Source organism: Falco peregrinus, chromosome 4 (genome assembly GCF_023634155.1).
Source record: "Falco peregrinus isolate bFalPer1 chromosome 4, bFalPer1.pri, whole genome shotgun sequence".
Classification (NCBI taxonomy): domain Eukaryota; kingdom Metazoa; phylum Chordata; class Aves; order Falconiformes; family Falconidae; genus Falco; species Falco peregrinus.
The window spans coordinates 100,138,884-100,157,158 of record NC_073724.1 but is presented as its reverse complement, the minus strand read 5'-3'; the positions used below and the strand labels follow the sequence as shown (position 1 = coordinate 100,157,158).

The 18,275-nt window shown below is 40.1% G+C and overlaps 1 protein-coding gene across 4 annotated transcripts in view; it reads right to left on the bottom strand.

Moving 5' to 3' along the window:
- The window catches only part of ATP8A2 (ATPase phospholipid transporting 8A2), a 349,978-nt gene that overhangs the window by 260,749 nt on the left and 70,954 nt on the right, over nucleotides 1-18,275 (bottom strand). For all 4 annotated transcript variants that reach the window (XM_055802562.1, XM_055802564.1, XM_055802565.1 and 1 more), the window contains 8 exons: nucleotides 17,731-17,896; nucleotides 15,211-15,338; nucleotides 13,963-14,040; nucleotides 11,832-11,920; nucleotides 11,034-11,078; nucleotides 9,634-9,706; nucleotides 2,165-2,270; nucleotides 741-823 (listed from right to left, as the gene is read on the bottom strand). In XM_055802562.1, coding sequence (XP_055658537.1) covers nucleotides 741-823; nucleotides 2,165-2,270; nucleotides 9,634-9,706; nucleotides 11,034-11,078; nucleotides 11,832-11,920; nucleotides 13,963-14,040; nucleotides 15,211-15,338; nucleotides 17,731-17,896 — 768 coding nt within the window. The remainder of the gene's footprint in view (nucleotides 1-740; nucleotides 824-2,164; nucleotides 2,271-9,633; nucleotides 9,707-11,033; nucleotides 11,079-11,831; nucleotides 11,921-13,962; nucleotides 14,041-15,210; nucleotides 15,339-17,730; nucleotides 17,897-18,275) is intronic.

Below are 18,275 nucleotides of genomic sequence, written 5' to 3'. Positions count from 1 at the left end.
GCTCATCCTAACCTCTTCCCCTTAAACTAAGCAGCAGTTTTCTGAGGAGCTGTAAAAAGTTTGTGACAAGTCTTTGAAAAATACAGGTTTTAAATGCTTAGCTCAGCAATACACCAAGAAACTTGAAAGTGAACACACCTGAGGGAAAAGACAACAACACATCCATTGTTCTTAATAAGCACCCTACTAGTTGCACGTGTGTAAATCTGGGACCGCTTTAGCTTAGACTGCAGCTTAAGTCAGAACAAAGCTGCCTGAGTTTGAGTCTGTCTGTATCCTATTTAACCCATTAACTACACACCCCTGTATGCAGAACTTGTTAAACAGCTACATCTTCTATGGAAGATCTTCCTCAGAAGAAAAATCCCAATTTAAAACTAGGAATTAAACATTTACAAGTACAGTAACCATTAAACCTAAGTAGTCAGAAAGTCTCTCAAACAACATATTTCCTTCTAATACGAAAGCGTTCTCATCTGTGCTTCCCAGACAAGAGAAATACTCTTCAGACTCAAGTGCTGTGGTTTCCCATAGAAGCTTGCAGCTTCCTTTTACCCTGCTGTGTGGCACAGGCAGAGGACCTGGCATCAAAAACCAGAGTAAAACAACTTTGCCCAGTCTGCAAAAGCTTTTTGTACGTAGCATCCTACAAGCACTGTAAAGAGGAAGTGAAGAACCACACAAGAGACATTTTATGCTCTGCAGGAGCTCGGCAGTCTGTGCCATGCGCACCTACTTACCGCATCAATGATAACAGAATGTGGAGTCCGTCCTGTGAAGACATAACCAAGTTTTTTTGCTCCTTTCACTAACGCCCCTTCATCTGCCAATACAAGAACAGCTTAAGTTTAATCAGATAGGTAGAAAAGGCCTGCAAAGCCAATACTTGAATTCGCCACAGTGCAGAAACACAGAAGCCCCCGTTCCTGTGTACTCCCTATCTGTAGGGCTGCTAGAGTAGCTCTGCACACTCTTCCACAAGTGCATTCCCATTTTAGTCCTACAAAGGCCATGCAGTATCAACTACACTAACTTCAGACTCCTTCTGTATAAAATAACCTTTAATTACTGAAGCATTAAACACTATTGTTGTGGAGAAGCCAGATTTCTCTACATGAAAAAGCAGAAATACCTGTTCTGAAAGCACGATCTGTTACTCTAAATTCCTATAACATTCACTTAATCCATTTCCTGTTGTAAAGGCACCAAGTTCAGGTGCTATAGAAATGCAACATGGTCTTCTGGAGACTGAACTGACCAGTGTCATTAAAGAGCTCAAATAACCAAGCTGACACTAGCGCCAACAGCTCTACTTCGAGTAGGTAGTTATACCTCATTCAGGAACAAGTGTCATGAAGCACAACCACCGTATAGGTGGACTTAGTGTCCGGCTCCAGCAACCTAATGCCTCTACAGCTCCCTCGCTCTCCTCATAGTTCACCAACACTGTGACCAGAATTGGTTACATGGGCTTTTCACCCTAATCTTCAGGCACTCTATTAAGACATAAAAAGAAATAATGCTGCTTCATCACTCAATACACCACCATAGAAATTCTAGAAACATCCTCAGTAACAGAGATAAATTTGATGGAGAGCAGGGCACTGCTGTTCTGCATTTTGACCCTGCCTACCTCCTTCAATACCCCTCTGCTATCTGAAAGGAAAAAGAAACGGGCGAGAGGGAAGCCCTAATATGACCAAGGCTCTGCTCTTGGATCTATTATGCCATGTATCAGCACTGTGTATCCGCACACAGATAGATAGGAAGCTACTAGATCAAGAAAAACAGTTTGCAGTCCTGCCAAATAAAGCAAGTAACTTAACACAGAATCAAATCAGTACTTCCATGTATCAGCTCTAGACACTGAAAGTCCTACTTTTGCTTTTCTCTGCTGCAGAAAAGCCAGAGTAGGTAGTTTCAAGAGACGAAAAGGGATCATAAGCCCAGCCTAGCTCTAGAGAAACATCATGGCCTTGGTGGTTTTGTAGGAGGCATTCAAAAGCAGTACGCATTGATGACAGAAGATACCAGATCTACACTAGCATCATGGGGAACACCTTGCTTTCAAAGTCAGTGACCTTCACAGAAATTTCTGGACCTTCCTTCCATCTGTTTATATTCCCCTAATTCTTCACTCCCAGAAAGTAAGTCAACAACCAACCTGGAGAGGAGGCCTGGTAAATTATTTTGTTTCCTTGTCTCTCAGGAACGACAGTGTGACACACAGCCAGCAGAGTGAGGAACTCCTGTATATGCACAGCTGTGGGCTAGAGAGGACATCAGAAGAGGCAGGTTTAGTGTTACACACAGACTGAGAAGGCTGACCTGAGAAGACCTCTTAAGTATCACAGCCAAAAAAAAATTTCCTGTTCTCTATTTGTAGTACTTGTCTTAGTCCCAGAACATCAAAACAGTGGAGTTAAGGGCCAGCATTAATGAACTAGACTGCTAATGATACAGACTTCACTTAAGTTGCAGACAGCTGGGAAGACAGAATATTCACACACACACACATAAAAGCATCAGTTTTGTAGCTCCCCAAGCTTCATATAAACAAAAAAGTCTGCCACAAAGTGTTGATGATAATCAAGCAGCAAGAAATACTACTTTCGTAGCTTCCACAACAGTTTTCAATAGATTGACAGTAACCACACCAGAATTAAACTCACCATGACTGCACCTGCATCAGCCTTAGTGATGAACATCCAGAGCTGACAGCAGCCGATTAGGCAGTAGAAGACAACATCACATGCTATTCCACAGGAACCTACCATCCAGCCAAGCAAAAATTTGATCAACAGTCCCTACACATTCAGCAGCACGAGCACATAATGTAAAACATCCACACACTGCACAGTCACCAGCCATTCTGAAGTGCTTAGAGACACCAAGTCTCCAACTCCATGAAGATGCTATGGCACATAAACCACAGGCCTTTGAGCAGCAAGTTCTGGCAACTGTAGATATAGTGACTTGAAATGAAGTCCCCCATCCCATTCTTCCTTCCTTTCCACTGCTGCCTCTGGCACAACATTCCCAGTCTCATAGCAGTCAGGAACGGTACTCAGCTGCCCAGCTCACAACCTGCCATATTAACTTAATCCACAGTTGACACAGGTCTTTAAGACACTTGGCTGAATCAGCTTAAGTGAATACATGTTCCCCTTCAACTCTGCTATACCCATAACATCCACAGTTGGCTGCTGTGACATAAGATGTTGATGCTACCATTTGCTCAGTGACAGCCAGACATAACTTCGCAGTTTTCCCTTTGCAGAAGGCCTTAGGTGACTTCGCAAGCTTACAGAATTTCTGCATATGAAAACATCATCTAGTTTTCAGAGTTTTCTTCAGCATAGTATATTTTATATATAAATATATATATATATACACACACACACACACACGGTCTGTCTGAAGAGAGCCGCTACAAGAACCAAGAGCATGACAAGGCCTGTTAGAACAAGGTCAGGCCAAGACCCTACTATTTTAATATTACAACCAAGATCAGATTGAGATGAATCCTACAAGATTTTAGTACAACAGAATCCAAGGGGTTTTAAATATGTTAAAAGACACTTCTACACAATTTATTCTGCTGCTACTAGTACCGGAATGTTTCACACCAGAAAAAAGGCTAGTGTTTACATGAAGTTTTCAGGTGAAAACTACATGCGGTCAAAAATCCTGATGTGAGAGACTTATATTACATGCATTTTTCTAAGAGTATATGCGGTATTACTACCTGAAATGCAGCACACGTATTTTATAAAACTCTTAAGTTACATAAAACTACCAAGACATTGAAGACTCCCACTTAGAGAGGTACTTAAAATGCAACTCCTCACAATTAGACCAGCAACATTCACAATTGGCTCTGACATGTTAATGCTTTTCTCCCCAAGCCAAGCTGGGTCAAAAATAAAACCAAACAGCTTTGTTGTAACTCAGTGACAAGACCGAGAATAGGGAAAAGCTGTTGCCTTTTTGTTTGTTTTTTCAATACAGTGCACAGGCTACATACTTGTGTAACAGAAACATGCATTGGCAATAGCAAGATTGAATTAGCAGGAAGTATGTTACTATGAATGCCACAAAACAACACCAGCTGGCAAATATTGTGTTAACTGTTTACTGCTATAAACAAAAAGCAAGCAAGTAAAAAAGTGTAACAAAAAGGCTAAACATCCAATAGTTATATTCTTGTTTTACTTCACATACTCTGTCATTATTTTCAAATGAACTGTTTCACACAGGACCTTTATCTTTGCATAGTTGAACTTCTGAATTGTATGCTCACTTGCCACTCAAGTTAACAGTTGTAGCTTTTGACATGCTGGAGTGCAGAGGCTGCGTTCAAGAAAATGAACAGATGGAATATAATCAGGGAGTGGTGTGTGAAATGTTAAGACCACAACAAATTACTGGTCAGGAGGTTACCGCTACTCCATTATTTCCAGTGAAAGCAGTGAAAGTTTTATCTCCATCTCAAAACATACAGCCTACAAGGTTCTCATTTCAGCATCCATTCCTGCAGACCTTTGATGTCCGTCTTACACTTATATCACCTAGCCCCCACCCATTTTCATAGCATGTGTTCTATCAGTTGGAAACAACCTGTCTCCAGACTTTAATCCTTCCTACATATATATTTCTGCTTTCAAGCCAACAATGTAATTTGTTGCTGTCTGGCATTTTCACAGCTCACAATGTATTACATGGCAATCTTCCAATTCCATAGCAACAGATCAACAGAGGCCCAGCTTATCACATCAGCTCCTCCACAGCTGTCATTTGTTTCCTTTCTGTATTGTTCCAGCACTGACAACAGTATTTGTTGCACTGGCATGAATCAGGATAGAGCATTCAAACTCCTACTTCGGAGCTCTGAACAGAAAATTCTTTAATGGCTTCTGTGGCAATACATCCCTTGCAATGTGCAGAGTTTGACCCCAGCACAAGAAGTCCCACAGGTTAACAGATTCTGCTTTATTACTTTGTTCCCTTTACTAAAGCAAGTCTCTGCCATTTTAGTACTCACATTCTTACTGATGGTTTCTGTGAGACACTCCTCGACTGCTCATTTGTTAAACTCGGCTCTATTTCTTCCCACCCCATTTTTTGCTTCTATTTATCTGTAGCAGAAACTAAGTTTGCATATTTTAGTCTCTTGTTTATCTGTCCACAGGTAGCTCTCATTTTAAGTGCCTTCTCCCGCCCATTTTTCTTCCTGTGTGCCCAAAGCTCTGGGTGAAAGTTACTGCTTTCTCTTACTCCAGCAATCAATTAAACACCTGGTGTACAACCACCTATGCCAGCAATACACCCCACTGGCTAAGCTTACTTTGCACAATGCCCCTACAAACTGAGAACTACAGACATTTTGAGACACAGTTACACATTTCTGGAACCAGTTTCTATATTATCTGCAAAGCATTATCTGCACTGAAAGCAAAGTTTCCCTATCTAGAAGGTACACCACTATCCATTAACAAGCAGGGCACAGACCACGGGTCAGGAAGCTCTATCACAAGTTTTCATCCCCTTCTGCTCTTCCTTATTCACTGCAATTTCTACCTTCAGAGTGAGAAGGGCAAGATAAGGACACGCATGACAAATGTACAGTTATGTAGCTCTGCAGAGTGCACCTTGCTCCTTTAAAAGGCTGAGTTTTGACTCCGTGTTTTGTTTTGCTTTATTCTAGCCAACTGTTCAGAGCCCAATAAAGTTACAAGGAAGTTGCATGTGAAGTTTAAGATACTCATCTCTCCTCCTACTTGTACCTGGATCACATCAGTGCCTACATCCACAGTATTTCCAGATGAGCAGGACTGACAGGTTTTTGAACAAATGGCCTAGAAATAGCCAATGGGATGTTAAAGTACAGTCTAACAACTTGAACTTGATAGATTTAGCACATTCTGCCTAGGACAGCTAGTAAAATACTTACCTACTTCATTACCACGGAGAATTATGACTCACCATCTTAAAAAGATGTGAGCTTCTTACTGTTTTGCTCATTAGAATATCTGGAGAGCAGTGTGAAGATCCAGCCATGCTGGACACCCCCAGAACAGTGAAGCTGGTAAGGCTAAAGGGGACCAAGACATTTCAGGAACAGACTCAAAGAAAACATTAATCAGCATTTGAATATCAACAGAGTTAAATGCAAGGTTCAAAAAACCACTGAAATGTGACCTGTGCTTGTAATTAAAGATACTGCCTTGTGCTTGAGCAAAAAAGTACTCCAGTCCCACGCACAGTAAGGGCAAAAGCAGGAGAGTGAAAAGTATTTCTCACTGAGCTATAACAATTTAATTGTGAGCTGTAAAACAATGTGTTTGGATCGTTTTCAGGCAATAGTTACGTTCTGAACTAAATCCTCCCAGAGGTTCTCACTACCTGAGTGTATTTCCCCCCTACTGTACTATAAATTACATTTTTCATTCCAGTAAGTAGTTATGGATGCTTTTGTGGTTCTGCTTTCCGAAGGAATTAAGAATCAGTTGTCAACAGTTGTCATTTCAAAGCCAGATAGGATAAAAGCCTCAGTTCTCACACACTTCACAAAAATTAGCAGATACAGTGGAGAGATCCAAATGAACACTTTCACTCAGGTAAAGACTCAACATGATCACAAGTATCTGTTCTGCCCGGCCAGCTGCTAAACTACTCATCACACATACTCACCGAATCAATTCATGCATCTGCAGCTATACCACGTGCTTGCTGCTGCTTGCACAAGCAGTCGTTTGAGTGCCACAGAAAAACCTCATATGTGAATTGGAAATTAAGTAGAAGAAGCTCAGAGTAAAATATAGAGAGATAGAGTCGTCTAGGATGAGATCCAAGTTTTAGTTCTGTCACTTCTTGATCTCATTCCCTGCACTCATACCATCAGGGTAAATAACCCCACACCAAGTTCATTCACAGCACATGTGCAAATCAGAAGCACCAAGATAAAGATCATGTAGCATATTCACCAAACATTTAAGTGTTTGGAAATAACTGATTAATTCTTATTCTAATAAGAGGTTACATCATTTTCCCCTATAGAAACAAGCCAGCATCATACTCTTGGCACAGCTCCACAGTTCATCCAACAGGAGCTGCTACAAAGAAAAAGCACAGGCAGACAAACCTAGGTACTTTCTTCCAAATAAAGTCCCCAAGGAGCCAAGTGAAACCTCCACATGTTTTCAAGACCAGTTATTTTTCCTTGGAACATTTCCTACAGGGCAATAATTCTTTAACTGTTACTCAAGAGTGGACTTGGCCATCACTTATTCCTCACACACCAGTGGTCCAAAAGACCTATGAAATTTAGAGGCAATACAGGTTGCTACAAATCTTCCTAGCAGATGGAAGAGAGTCTCATGAGGACAAGTACATAATTTCTTATTTCCAACCTGGAAAGAAAATTACTTGGCACTGAGACAGCTCTAAACACTTGCAAGTGGACTGAAAGAATAAAATTTTCAAGACCAGAGCAATGAACACTTACTGAGTGTTTGTGAGAGATTGCATTGACAGCTTCAGCTGCAAAAGGTCGTAAGTTCAAAGGTAGTTCATTGCCCAGCTGAGTATAGCACCATCTAACCCCACAAGGCACCTTGTGCTAGAACACTTCAGTTTTATCACTGCAGTTAACTAAATGAGTTGAGATTGTCAGACATCTACCTTCAAGTGGCATCTGCAGCCATCTACTAGCTATGAAAACTAATGCACTAAGGAGTTTCAGGTAGAAGGAAGCAGGTTATGCACCTTAACAGCTGACATAATGCAAAAAGCTAGAAACATGTGACCCTTCCTCCTCTCCCACCATCCTGGAATCCAGCCCTCATCTCACTGATGCAGTCTGATAAACAGACCTGAACTTCCTAAGCCAACTATCACATGCAGTCCTTGCAATGTTATGTCTTGTGCTAAATCACCACGTGTCAGTGGGTAGCATCTATCCTTTCGGTGCAGTGAGGCTGTGAGATTTCTTTGGTCTACACAAGGTAGACCTTCAGTCTTACCAGCAAGAAGTTCCCCACCCACCCCCGATTGTCTGAGGGCTGAGTTCAAACAGTCAGCTGTGCAACTACAACACTATTCATCTGTTCAAGTTGTCAGCCAAAAGAAAGCTTGATAGATAAGAGTTCAGCCTGTGAAAAACAAAGACTTCTGAGCTATCTGAAGTGACACCTAAGGCAACTACCAAAATCCTCTATTTGCCTGCAACCACAGCAAATATTCCTCCTATCTCCCAAAGTAGAAGCTTTACCCAGAAAATTAGAGACAACCCGAAGTTAAGGAGCCATCTCAAAGCTAGATGAAAAAAATCTATCCCACAGCCCATTTGATACACATCCCTTCTGCTGAGTCTGTTTAAAGTGTACCAAAGCACTTTTCTGTATAAGTGCCTAAAGCAACAGCCAGCAAGTAAGAGCTCAAATACACTTTATCTGCAGCCTGCACCTAAACCAGCAGCCTTCCACTCAGGAGTACCTGGAGTCAGTAACTGCCACAAACGTTAACTGTAGCCACACGTGAACAAACAGAACCCAAAGGAACAAGAGGAGGTAACCAAATCTTGGCTGCAAGTGATGCCCAGTGGGATAACCTTCCAGTGCAGACAATCACAAAAGTCACACAGGAAATCATTGTACATTGCCCTGGGGAGGGGCACCTTCCTGATGGTTAGGATACAGGAGCCATCTTCAAGCTCTATCACCCCAAGGAATATGTAGTGCCACACAAAATAATCAAATACTCCTTCAGGCATTTACATCATGCTGCATTTCAAGTTAAGCACTGTAAAGCAAAGCAGAAAGCAAAGCTTTGCTGCACACCAGCAGTATCTTGTAACTGTATTTTAGATGCTCATACTAAACTTAACCAGCCCAATTACAGAAGTTATGCTAAGGAAAGCAATCAGCTAACTGAGTTTGTATTTGCCAATGCCCAGATCCCCCACTGTGAGACAGCTTCTGCAGACGAGAAGGGTCATGGTTTTTTGCTAGTGACTTGAGTTGCCTGGTCTCCGGTCAGACACCTCATAGGTGCATGGTTTCTGAATAAGCAGTGAACTGACACTCTCCCTGACTAGGTTCCTTAAAGACACAGCAGTTCAGCTAAAATTACTAATCACTAAGTCTCAGGCTAAACCAAAGATTGCAATTAAGTCCCATCTCTTACATCCTTTACACAATCTGAACTCCCAGCATTTGCAGTATTCAAAGCAAGTCACAGACTAGAATTATCTTGTAATGCTCTAGATAACTGTTTAAAATATTATTTCAACAGTACGGATGTTTGAACACTAAGTAGTTTTTCTTCTGAAAGAGTTACAATTTCTGCTATCGTTTGCTACAAGACATTATCTTCCATATACACTAGCATATTTTAAGCTCTTTTATAGCTGGCTGTTGTCTGCAATGCCACTGTTACCTTAATTTACTAGTAAAACAAGTGGGTAGAAAGGCACTGGGGGAGCTGTTTTGTTTCCTTTTTACCCCCCGTATGTTTTGCATGATATACCAGCAAAGCAGACTTGATCACACAAATAGATTTTTTTAGCATTCAATTCCAGAGAGACTTAGAAGAGGGTGTTAAAAGGACATGATAATCAAAGAACAGACTTACGTGGTCATTTTCGATGTTTTGCAGCAGTCTTGGGTCATCAAATTCACATGATTCACTAGTAGGAGGTAGCTGGCTGCAGAGCAAGGCAAGCATATTCAAACATAAGTAGCAACACTTACAACCTTACTACTTCATCTATTTTATTGGGAAATGAAGAAAAAACCTAGGATTCCACTGCCCTTGAAAATATTATAATAAGATAATGACTAATGCACAAACTGCTGAAAATGAGCAACAACTTCCTCAAAACACGAGCAAGAAATGCAAAATTGTTATGCTTGAAAGTGTATTTGAGAAGATTCAGGTGTCAACACACCGCCTAGGACAGACATAGCACAAGCAACTTTTACTTGAAAAACATCCATTTCAAGGTGACTTGCTTTTCCAGTACATCAAAAATCAATATCCTTAAGCCCCCTCTCTACTCAGTGAGTTCTGCTTAAGGTTGATCCCTGGAGTACTTTAAGCCCAAGTATTCCAAATTTATACCTGGAACTAACTAGGAAAGTGCCATACAAGGCGAGAAAAGATTGTAATGAACAGCAAAATACTGGAAGAAAAAAAAAAAACCACAGAAAAAAAAAAAGGAGGCATTCACAGAAACTACATCTCAGCAGAAGTAGCAACTAGCCAGCAATACCATCATATCACCTTCCTAGAAGGTGATCATAGAAGTGAGCTGGACCAATTGAGAAGCCTAACTTAATTCATCAGAAAGTGGCTTTCCAACAACATTCAGTGTCTACCTGTTTCTTGGGTGCAAACTCACTTCTTAGCTATACTTGCCATGCAAAGCCACACCAGCCCTCCGTAGGCCTTCCTCCCTTCCTGTTCATCTGAACAGGATAAATGACACCTGCATAACACTTCTAGGTTTTCAGACCTTTCTGTAGAATGGGACAGACCCATCACCTCTATTCATTAAATCTCTGGATAAAGAAAAACAGGGTTCTCTTGACATGAGACACCTCTGTATCAAGCTCTTTCCCAGTTTAAATATTAAAACAACATTTTAATACTGAAGTTCCTTTCCTTGTCCTTGTCAGGTTTGAACTTTATTGCAGAATAACATTCAGTTTCTAGCTAAGTAGTAACGTTACTGTAAAGGTTACTCTTAGCTTCTAACTTTATTGTCTGCAATTATAACCACTGCATTAACACGCATCCAAGCCACCCCAGCCACTGCCTATCACTCAACTCCCTTCACCCATCATCTCTCTATGCAGAAGAGAAAATCCATCACCACCCACCAGCTTAGCATTAAGCTCCTGCTGGAAAAGCATTTTACTCTAACATAATGCTCCCTTGGGCTTCTTCCAGTCCCAAATTGGAAATCAGTCTTTATATAGACTGTCCCCACCCTGTTGTGTACAGAACACAAACACTTAAAATATATTTACCTGAAGTCTTCTGATGAGCGTTCCCTTTCCAGCTCAGGAAAGTGACTGAGGGATAGAAGAGAGAAAAAAGAACATTTATTCCACCTTGCAAACCAAAAAGTAGCTGTAAGGCAAAGATCAATGAGTCATCACACATACAAACATATGTTGGAATCACGGGTTCAGCTGTGCATACATTTGAATCAAGTTTTCTGCCTTTTGAGGTATCTAATTTAGTACCATGAAATTCAAATCTTAACTTGCACATTTTAAACTACTCATTTAAGACTAAGCAAAGACAAAGATTCAGTATTCAAGACTCAAAAGGTCAAGTGCTATGAAATACTGGCATGACTCAAAGGGATGCTTTTGAGTGAATAACAGAACAAAAACAGTAAGAAATTATCCCTCCCATACAAGGAATATTACACTACAGCTACAATTACAATTACACACTTGTAATGAAATCCTGGTTCATCTGAAGTAGTCAGAAACATGACTGACATCTGCTACTCTTGAGCTGCATCTTCTTCCCTCTGGAAAGGCTAGAAGTTATTTAGCACTTCTGGTTTAGTCTAAATCATGATCAGATAAGTTAGGGAGCAAGGGAGGGTTTTTTTACTTCATGTCAGACTCCCCAGGTTTGCATTTCATAATTTGCGTTGCAGGACATGAAAAGGAAAGCTATTAACTGAGACCACAAAATACATTAGAAAAACTGAAGAACAATGTTCTAATCCTGTTGATTTAGAAGTATGTACTATTAATACCCATACATTAAACTACCGAGTTTGAAAAAAAAAAAAAAGTCATGCCTACCCATATGTCACTCCAGCAATACTGCACTTCTTGAAGTTCATGATATTGCATGTTAGAGTACCTGTTTTATCAGAAAATAGGTATTTCACCTGAAAGAAAAAACAAACACATTCTAATTTTCTACTTGCAAAGTAACAAACCCCTCGAAAATAGGTGAAGTATGAGGAAAATTGTGTGAGACATAGCTCAGATGTCACAATACTGGCAATGCAGGCTTGTTACAGCTTGGTTTGTCTTACCAAAGCTACAGCAAAATAACCAGTAAAGTTATTTAATGTCATTATTTCTTCTTCATCTCTAAATGCAGAAAAGCTCAAATAGTAGGTATTAATTGCCAAGGCTACAGTGTTGTCAGTACAGATACACATGCTTGTGCTACTTAAACATTCATCAAATCTTTCAACTGTACTAATATCAAAGAGCAAGACTCGAAATTAAAGCAAAGACTCTTAAGACTGTTGAAGAATCATTAGAACTTAACACGCTACAGAAATTCTGTGTTCCAAAGATCATCAGGTATTTTTTTAGGTTTTTTCTCCCCCCTCAAACAGTACTGGCCAAGGAATACCCTAGTTTAAGTCCAAGTGGTATTCTGCAAGCAAGCATAAGCTGCTTTTTCTAGTATCATCATGAGCAGTCCTGAAGTGCAAGATGCAACAGCCAGTCAGCACTGTCCAAGCTAATAATCCATTTACAGAAACCAGTGAATTCCTGCTAGAACTGGAGGTGACCCCAACAGAGCAGCACAACTTCTTGGAGCATTAGCAGACTCAAGATTCCCACCCTCAGTAGAACACAACAGACCAAAGTTGCAAGCTAAATTCCATCCTGTTTCACCTCTGCACCCAGTAAGATTTGAAACTAGCAACAGGTAGAAAAGGATGGTGCTAACATAGGAGTTAGCCAATTTCAAGGCCATTTTGCCTAGAGTTGCAAAAAGCTTTTCCTCAATAGTTGCAATTCAGTGCAAGACAATGCACTATACTACTATTGAAGTGATCCTTTAGCTGTGCAGTACCCTGCTTCTGAACACAGCATTGGAGATTGACTTCTAACTTGCATAGGCTCTAAGTGGGTACCCAAACATCTGAGGAACTTCAAGTATATTCTAGCATATAAAATTTTTAAAATGCAGCTGTGAACACGTAATTCAATTAATAACCAAAAATTCAGTCTTGTTAGACTCACTAGAAAGTAATTTCTGAAAACATATAGACCAACATTATAGATTATGCCACATAATATAGCCTACTTCAGACAGAGACATCACCATAATCTAGATATAGATTACTTTGATGTGAAGTTATTAAAACACAAATAAAACTTACAATCCTAAGGAAAAGACAGTCTAATTAAGCAGGAAGAATACTGACTACCACTGTATTGAGCAGCACACAATGTTTAGGTATTTTACACACATAAACATTGTCTCCAACACTAAATTCACACAAATTATGACATTTGATTGGTTCAGTTACATAGCTAAGACTTTGGTGGTCAAGTAGAAAAGCTAGAATTTCTTAGTGGTACTACAAAACTCCAATGGCAAAGTTGTGTTTCCCAGTAACCTTTTTCTGGAAAGCCCTTCCATTTTGAAAAAAATATCTCTCTTACAGAAATTTTAAGAAGTCTCTTACAACAATTACAAGTTAATATACAGTTATCTTTATCTGAAAGGACAATAGAAGTTCTTGAAGAAGCACTATCTAAATTAGGAATAGAATTGCATTTTTTTTGACTTTCATTTCCTGTGAGGTGGTCAGAAACACAAAGAACTAAGAACATAGACTGAGGCTGTTGGCCTGTTCTTCAGTCAAACTTAGTCCCGTACATTCTGTTGCAGTATAGACAGTCACAGCCACAGAGCATCTCTCCAACATACTTGAAGGAACAAGGCAATTCAGAGTGAACATACGAAAGATTTAGTTTCCTGACTTAAAAGTGCTTATATGACCTTGAATTTAATCCTGGGATCTCATTTCACTTATAAGACTTGGAATAACAAAAGTAAAGGCATCCTATGAACCTGAACCACGGAGCAGCAGAATACAGCAGATTTGTACAGTGTGCTCTCATACCTCCCATCTTCCCCGATCATATCACAAACCTAACACCTAAAGTGTTTTCTTACCTGCCCAAGTTCCTCATTAAGGTTTGAGGTTCTGGCCATTGCAGGTGTATCTGTTTCAGGATAATACATATCTATGTCCTGAAATGAGAGCAAAATTAGACCTATGCTATGGAAATTAAACACTGACATCTCCAGTCTTCTTTTAGCCAGCTCCAACCTGGCTAGATAGACTTAATTCCATTAGTGGAGGTTCTGAAGGCTTGAGACACAAACAGCATCCCAGGCTGAAGAGGGGCACCTCTTCTCCAAACTACACTTCCATACTACATCTACATGAGAATAGCCAGATTCAGTTAAAGGTAATTATGATTTTCTTTACTATATCTTTATTTAAGAGTTCAGTAGGAAGAAGTTATAGCAGGCTTCAGCCATGCTAATCATAGGTCTTCCATTACAGCAAAGCAACATATTGTAGTCACATCCATGACTGCAGAGACAATTTGAGCAACTGAAATCATCTCCTATTGCTACATTTAATTGTGAGGGTCAACAGAACAGCTGTTACATGAACAAAGCAATTTCTCATAGAAGCTGTAATGCAGTGGAGATACTTAACTACGCAGCTTGGAGAACAGACACAAGTTAAACCTTATTTGCTTGTATTTTAGAGGAAACATTCACTTTACTGAAAGTCCAAGGATACTAAGCATACCAAGACAAAGTATTTCTCTGTTTTGTTGAGCTCAAGACAGACATTACTACAGTATTTTTGTTCACAACCGGAGAAATACACTTAAAAGTTAAAGCTTGCCTGAACAGAGGGATCACCACTTTTTTCACAAGGCACCACCAACTCCTCTCCTTACAAAAGTACTATGATTCATACCAGAGGTGACCTCAAGGCCAGCCTCCAGATTTAAAACAAAAACCCCACACACTACAGAAAAAAAACTCCCATACCCCCAAGTCTATTCTTTCCCTCTGCTGTGGCTGAGAGAAGCTATAAGGTACTGAGGAGTTTTCAGAAGATAATGACTGAACATGAGTCAGCTGAGAGACCTTCAACCAGAAGAGCTGTGCCTTCATTCTCATCCTGAGAGCCTAAAGTTTACAAGAGCAATCATTTGCACAGGGGACCTTCCTACAACTAAATTTTTTAATTTCCTGTGGAACACGGAAGTAAAACCTCTGAACTTCTCCCTGCCTTTCCCAGAAGTTGCATCAGAAAATCCAGTGAAAACTTATGGGTGGGTTTTTTTAATGTCACTTTCTAAAACTGACATTAGTACCTTTATTATTGTTACTTACCCAATTTATAAAAAGAGCCTGAGTAAACTTGACAACTTCCAATGTCACCAGAAGACTGATTGGAATAAGGTTGTTGTACAAGATTATAAATGTCAGCAGATTGTATCCGAAGTTGACAGACAACATTTCTGTGGACCAAAAGACAAAAGACATCAGCAGACAGAAGGCAGAAGCCTCTAAGCCTAAGTGGTACAGTACAGGGACAATCATCTCTCTGCAGTTGCCATAATCAGATGTAGTAGTGTTAAACCAATTCGCAAGTGTGTTCATACCTACTACAAGAGTCAATACTTATTTCAGTAGTACATATATAAAACACCCACAGAACACATGCCTGGATACGCAGCATATTATGCCAGGTGAATGGCAAGATCGGTGAGAGGCTATATATTAGAGAACAGAACACTTTCTGAACAGTTTTTGCTTAACAGATGGTGAGAAGTATGTTATTCCATGCTCTAAATCTGGGTTATGGATTTATCTGATTTGTCAACTGCCCCAATGAAAAGCCACCAATATCGTTAGTAACATAACTTCACCTTTCATAAAGTGCCTACTTGTCTCAGTGGAGTTGGGGAGGGAACTAAATTTCATTCTAAAATCTGCCAGAATTGGCACAACCAAGAAGTTACTCACACTAAAGAAATTTAAGAGAACAAGCTGACCATTAAACAGACATCTAGTAAATGAAATATGGCATCCTGCTCAGGCAGGAGAGCTATGATCAATAGTGACAACGTTGGGCAAGTTGCCCAAATAAATCTGCAAGCACAACTGGTGCTAAAGGGAAGGGAAAGCAGGCAGGAATGGACAAGGCTGAGACACTGAATCAATGTGCCCGTTCACTGTGCAACCCACAGCCTTTCCTCGCATCCAAAGCCTCTGCATTTCTCTGTTCTTCACTTTACTAGAAGCTCAGGGAGGCACTTCAATCAGCATGCAGAGCTGCCAGCACAACAGTCACTGCCCACAATTAGGGGTTTTCAGCATTAAAAATCAGTTAAGGCAGCAGGGGAGCAAACTAGAAGAACACAGAAGCCAGAAAAAGTTGCTGAAGCCCAATGAAGATCAGAGCAAGACTTGAAATTTGGACTCAGGCACCTCCAAGTGCGAGTACACATGAAATCCATTATCTTCGATCAGTTCACAGAAAGATTGGAAGTACACTTGATATTGGGAAGGGTTTCTTCAATACAATCTTTACAGCAATCTAACAGATTTTTACTATCTACCTGCCTAGCCTGAAAAAGCACCTTTCCCATGTGTGTTAGTAATAGAAGTGACAGAAATGGTGCATTCAGTTTACAAAAAAGCATCTGTAAAGACAACTATGTCGCCCTATTTTATTACAGGTTGCACCTGTTCTGCATTAGCACAAGTTCAAGAGTTTGTCCCATTCATCTTTTCCAGTATTACTTCCATCATTGGAAGGCACCAATTTAAACTTCCTCATTAAAAAGCAGGAGAGAGGATGGAAGAAATTGAGTTGCTGATATCTTCTAGTAGCGATATCAGAACTACCAAAACCCAGAGTCAGATAATTACAAGGCAGTTCCATGCTCTTTCTACATGATTTTTTTATTACTATGAGAATTGCAGTTCTTGAACTGCAGGAGACACCCTTTGCCATCTGTTCTGCAATAACCATTAGAAAAACCATTTGCAGTTTTGAGAATTGTTTTCAGATCGGCATCTCAAGCTGTTTGTGATAACATATTTTGTAGCTAATGTAGCCACCTCAAGTCAGAAGTCTACTGGAGAGCAATTTATTTCATCCTTAAGTGTTTGCATAAGGCCCATCTTTCTTATGTGAACAGTCATTTCAAGGAGTATGAATGAAATGAAATAAAACCCTTTAAAGATAGTAAGAGATCAGTTTCCTTATTACAAAGTAACAGAACTGAGAAGCCAAAGTAACTAAAACGTTATTCAATAAACATAACATCACAACATTCAGCATTTAAGTTTTCTCCACAACAAAAGCAAATCAGCATTTCTGACTGAGAAAATAGCTAATGAAATCCTTTGCTTCTATATGTAAGCGTGAAGTTCAAGACTGTATTAGACTGATACCCACTATCCTGCAACCAGGTACAGGCAAACATGATACATAAGGCCACAGTACATTACCTGCTCTGAAAGCCAACTCATGTGTGGCATCTCCACAGAGCTTAAAGAACTTGAACACCAAATATCCAAAAATAACTCTTGCCCCTCTTCTGTCCTGCTCCCTGGGTGATAGCCCAGTGATATTTACCTAACCTTTAGAAGGTTTTATTAGCAGAAGCCTCACTAGAAAATTCACTTATACCAGCCCATTCAAAAAAAAAAAAAAAAAACCCCCAAACAAAACCGAAAGACAACAAAACACACAACCACACTGGGCCATCAAAAAGGTAGCAATGGACTTCTCTTGTATTTCTTTCTTAGTTTTTATTTTATGCATTCATTCAGCAAAGCTAAGAGGCCAGCCAGCCCCTACAGTCTGACACATCCCTAGCACACTGCCTGCATACTCACTGTTGGAGCCAAGGTACCAGACGACTTCGCCGTGTGTCCTGTTCCATAATAAGGCACCTACAGAACTCACAAGGGCCATTACCAGAAGAATACAGAACAAAACCAGGATCTGCATGTTGGTCACTTTCTCCACATTTGATCTCTTCAGAGGTGCTTTGGTTGAATTCTGAACAGCAGTTAAAAAAAAAAAAAAAAATAAGTCTGGCAATGGTTTATACAAGAAGAAATTGCAGAGGCAAACTCAGACTTTATTTTTAGAGTCCATTACAGAACTTGCTACTTCAACTGTTTAGCTCAATATGGTAAGAAATAGGAGCCAATACTCCTAATGACTCAAACTGACTGAAGATCAGAGGAACAGAATGATTCAGTTGTAAATATTCATCTCCTGGCTGTTCAACCCACTGGTAGTCAGCACAGGTGAGCACCACATACATTTTTCTGGTTCTTTCCAGACACTCCCTGCCATTAAGTCAATACAGAGACTGCAGACCTTATTATATCCAAGTGCTAAAACTAGAGGTGGCCATTACTGTCGTCTCAGC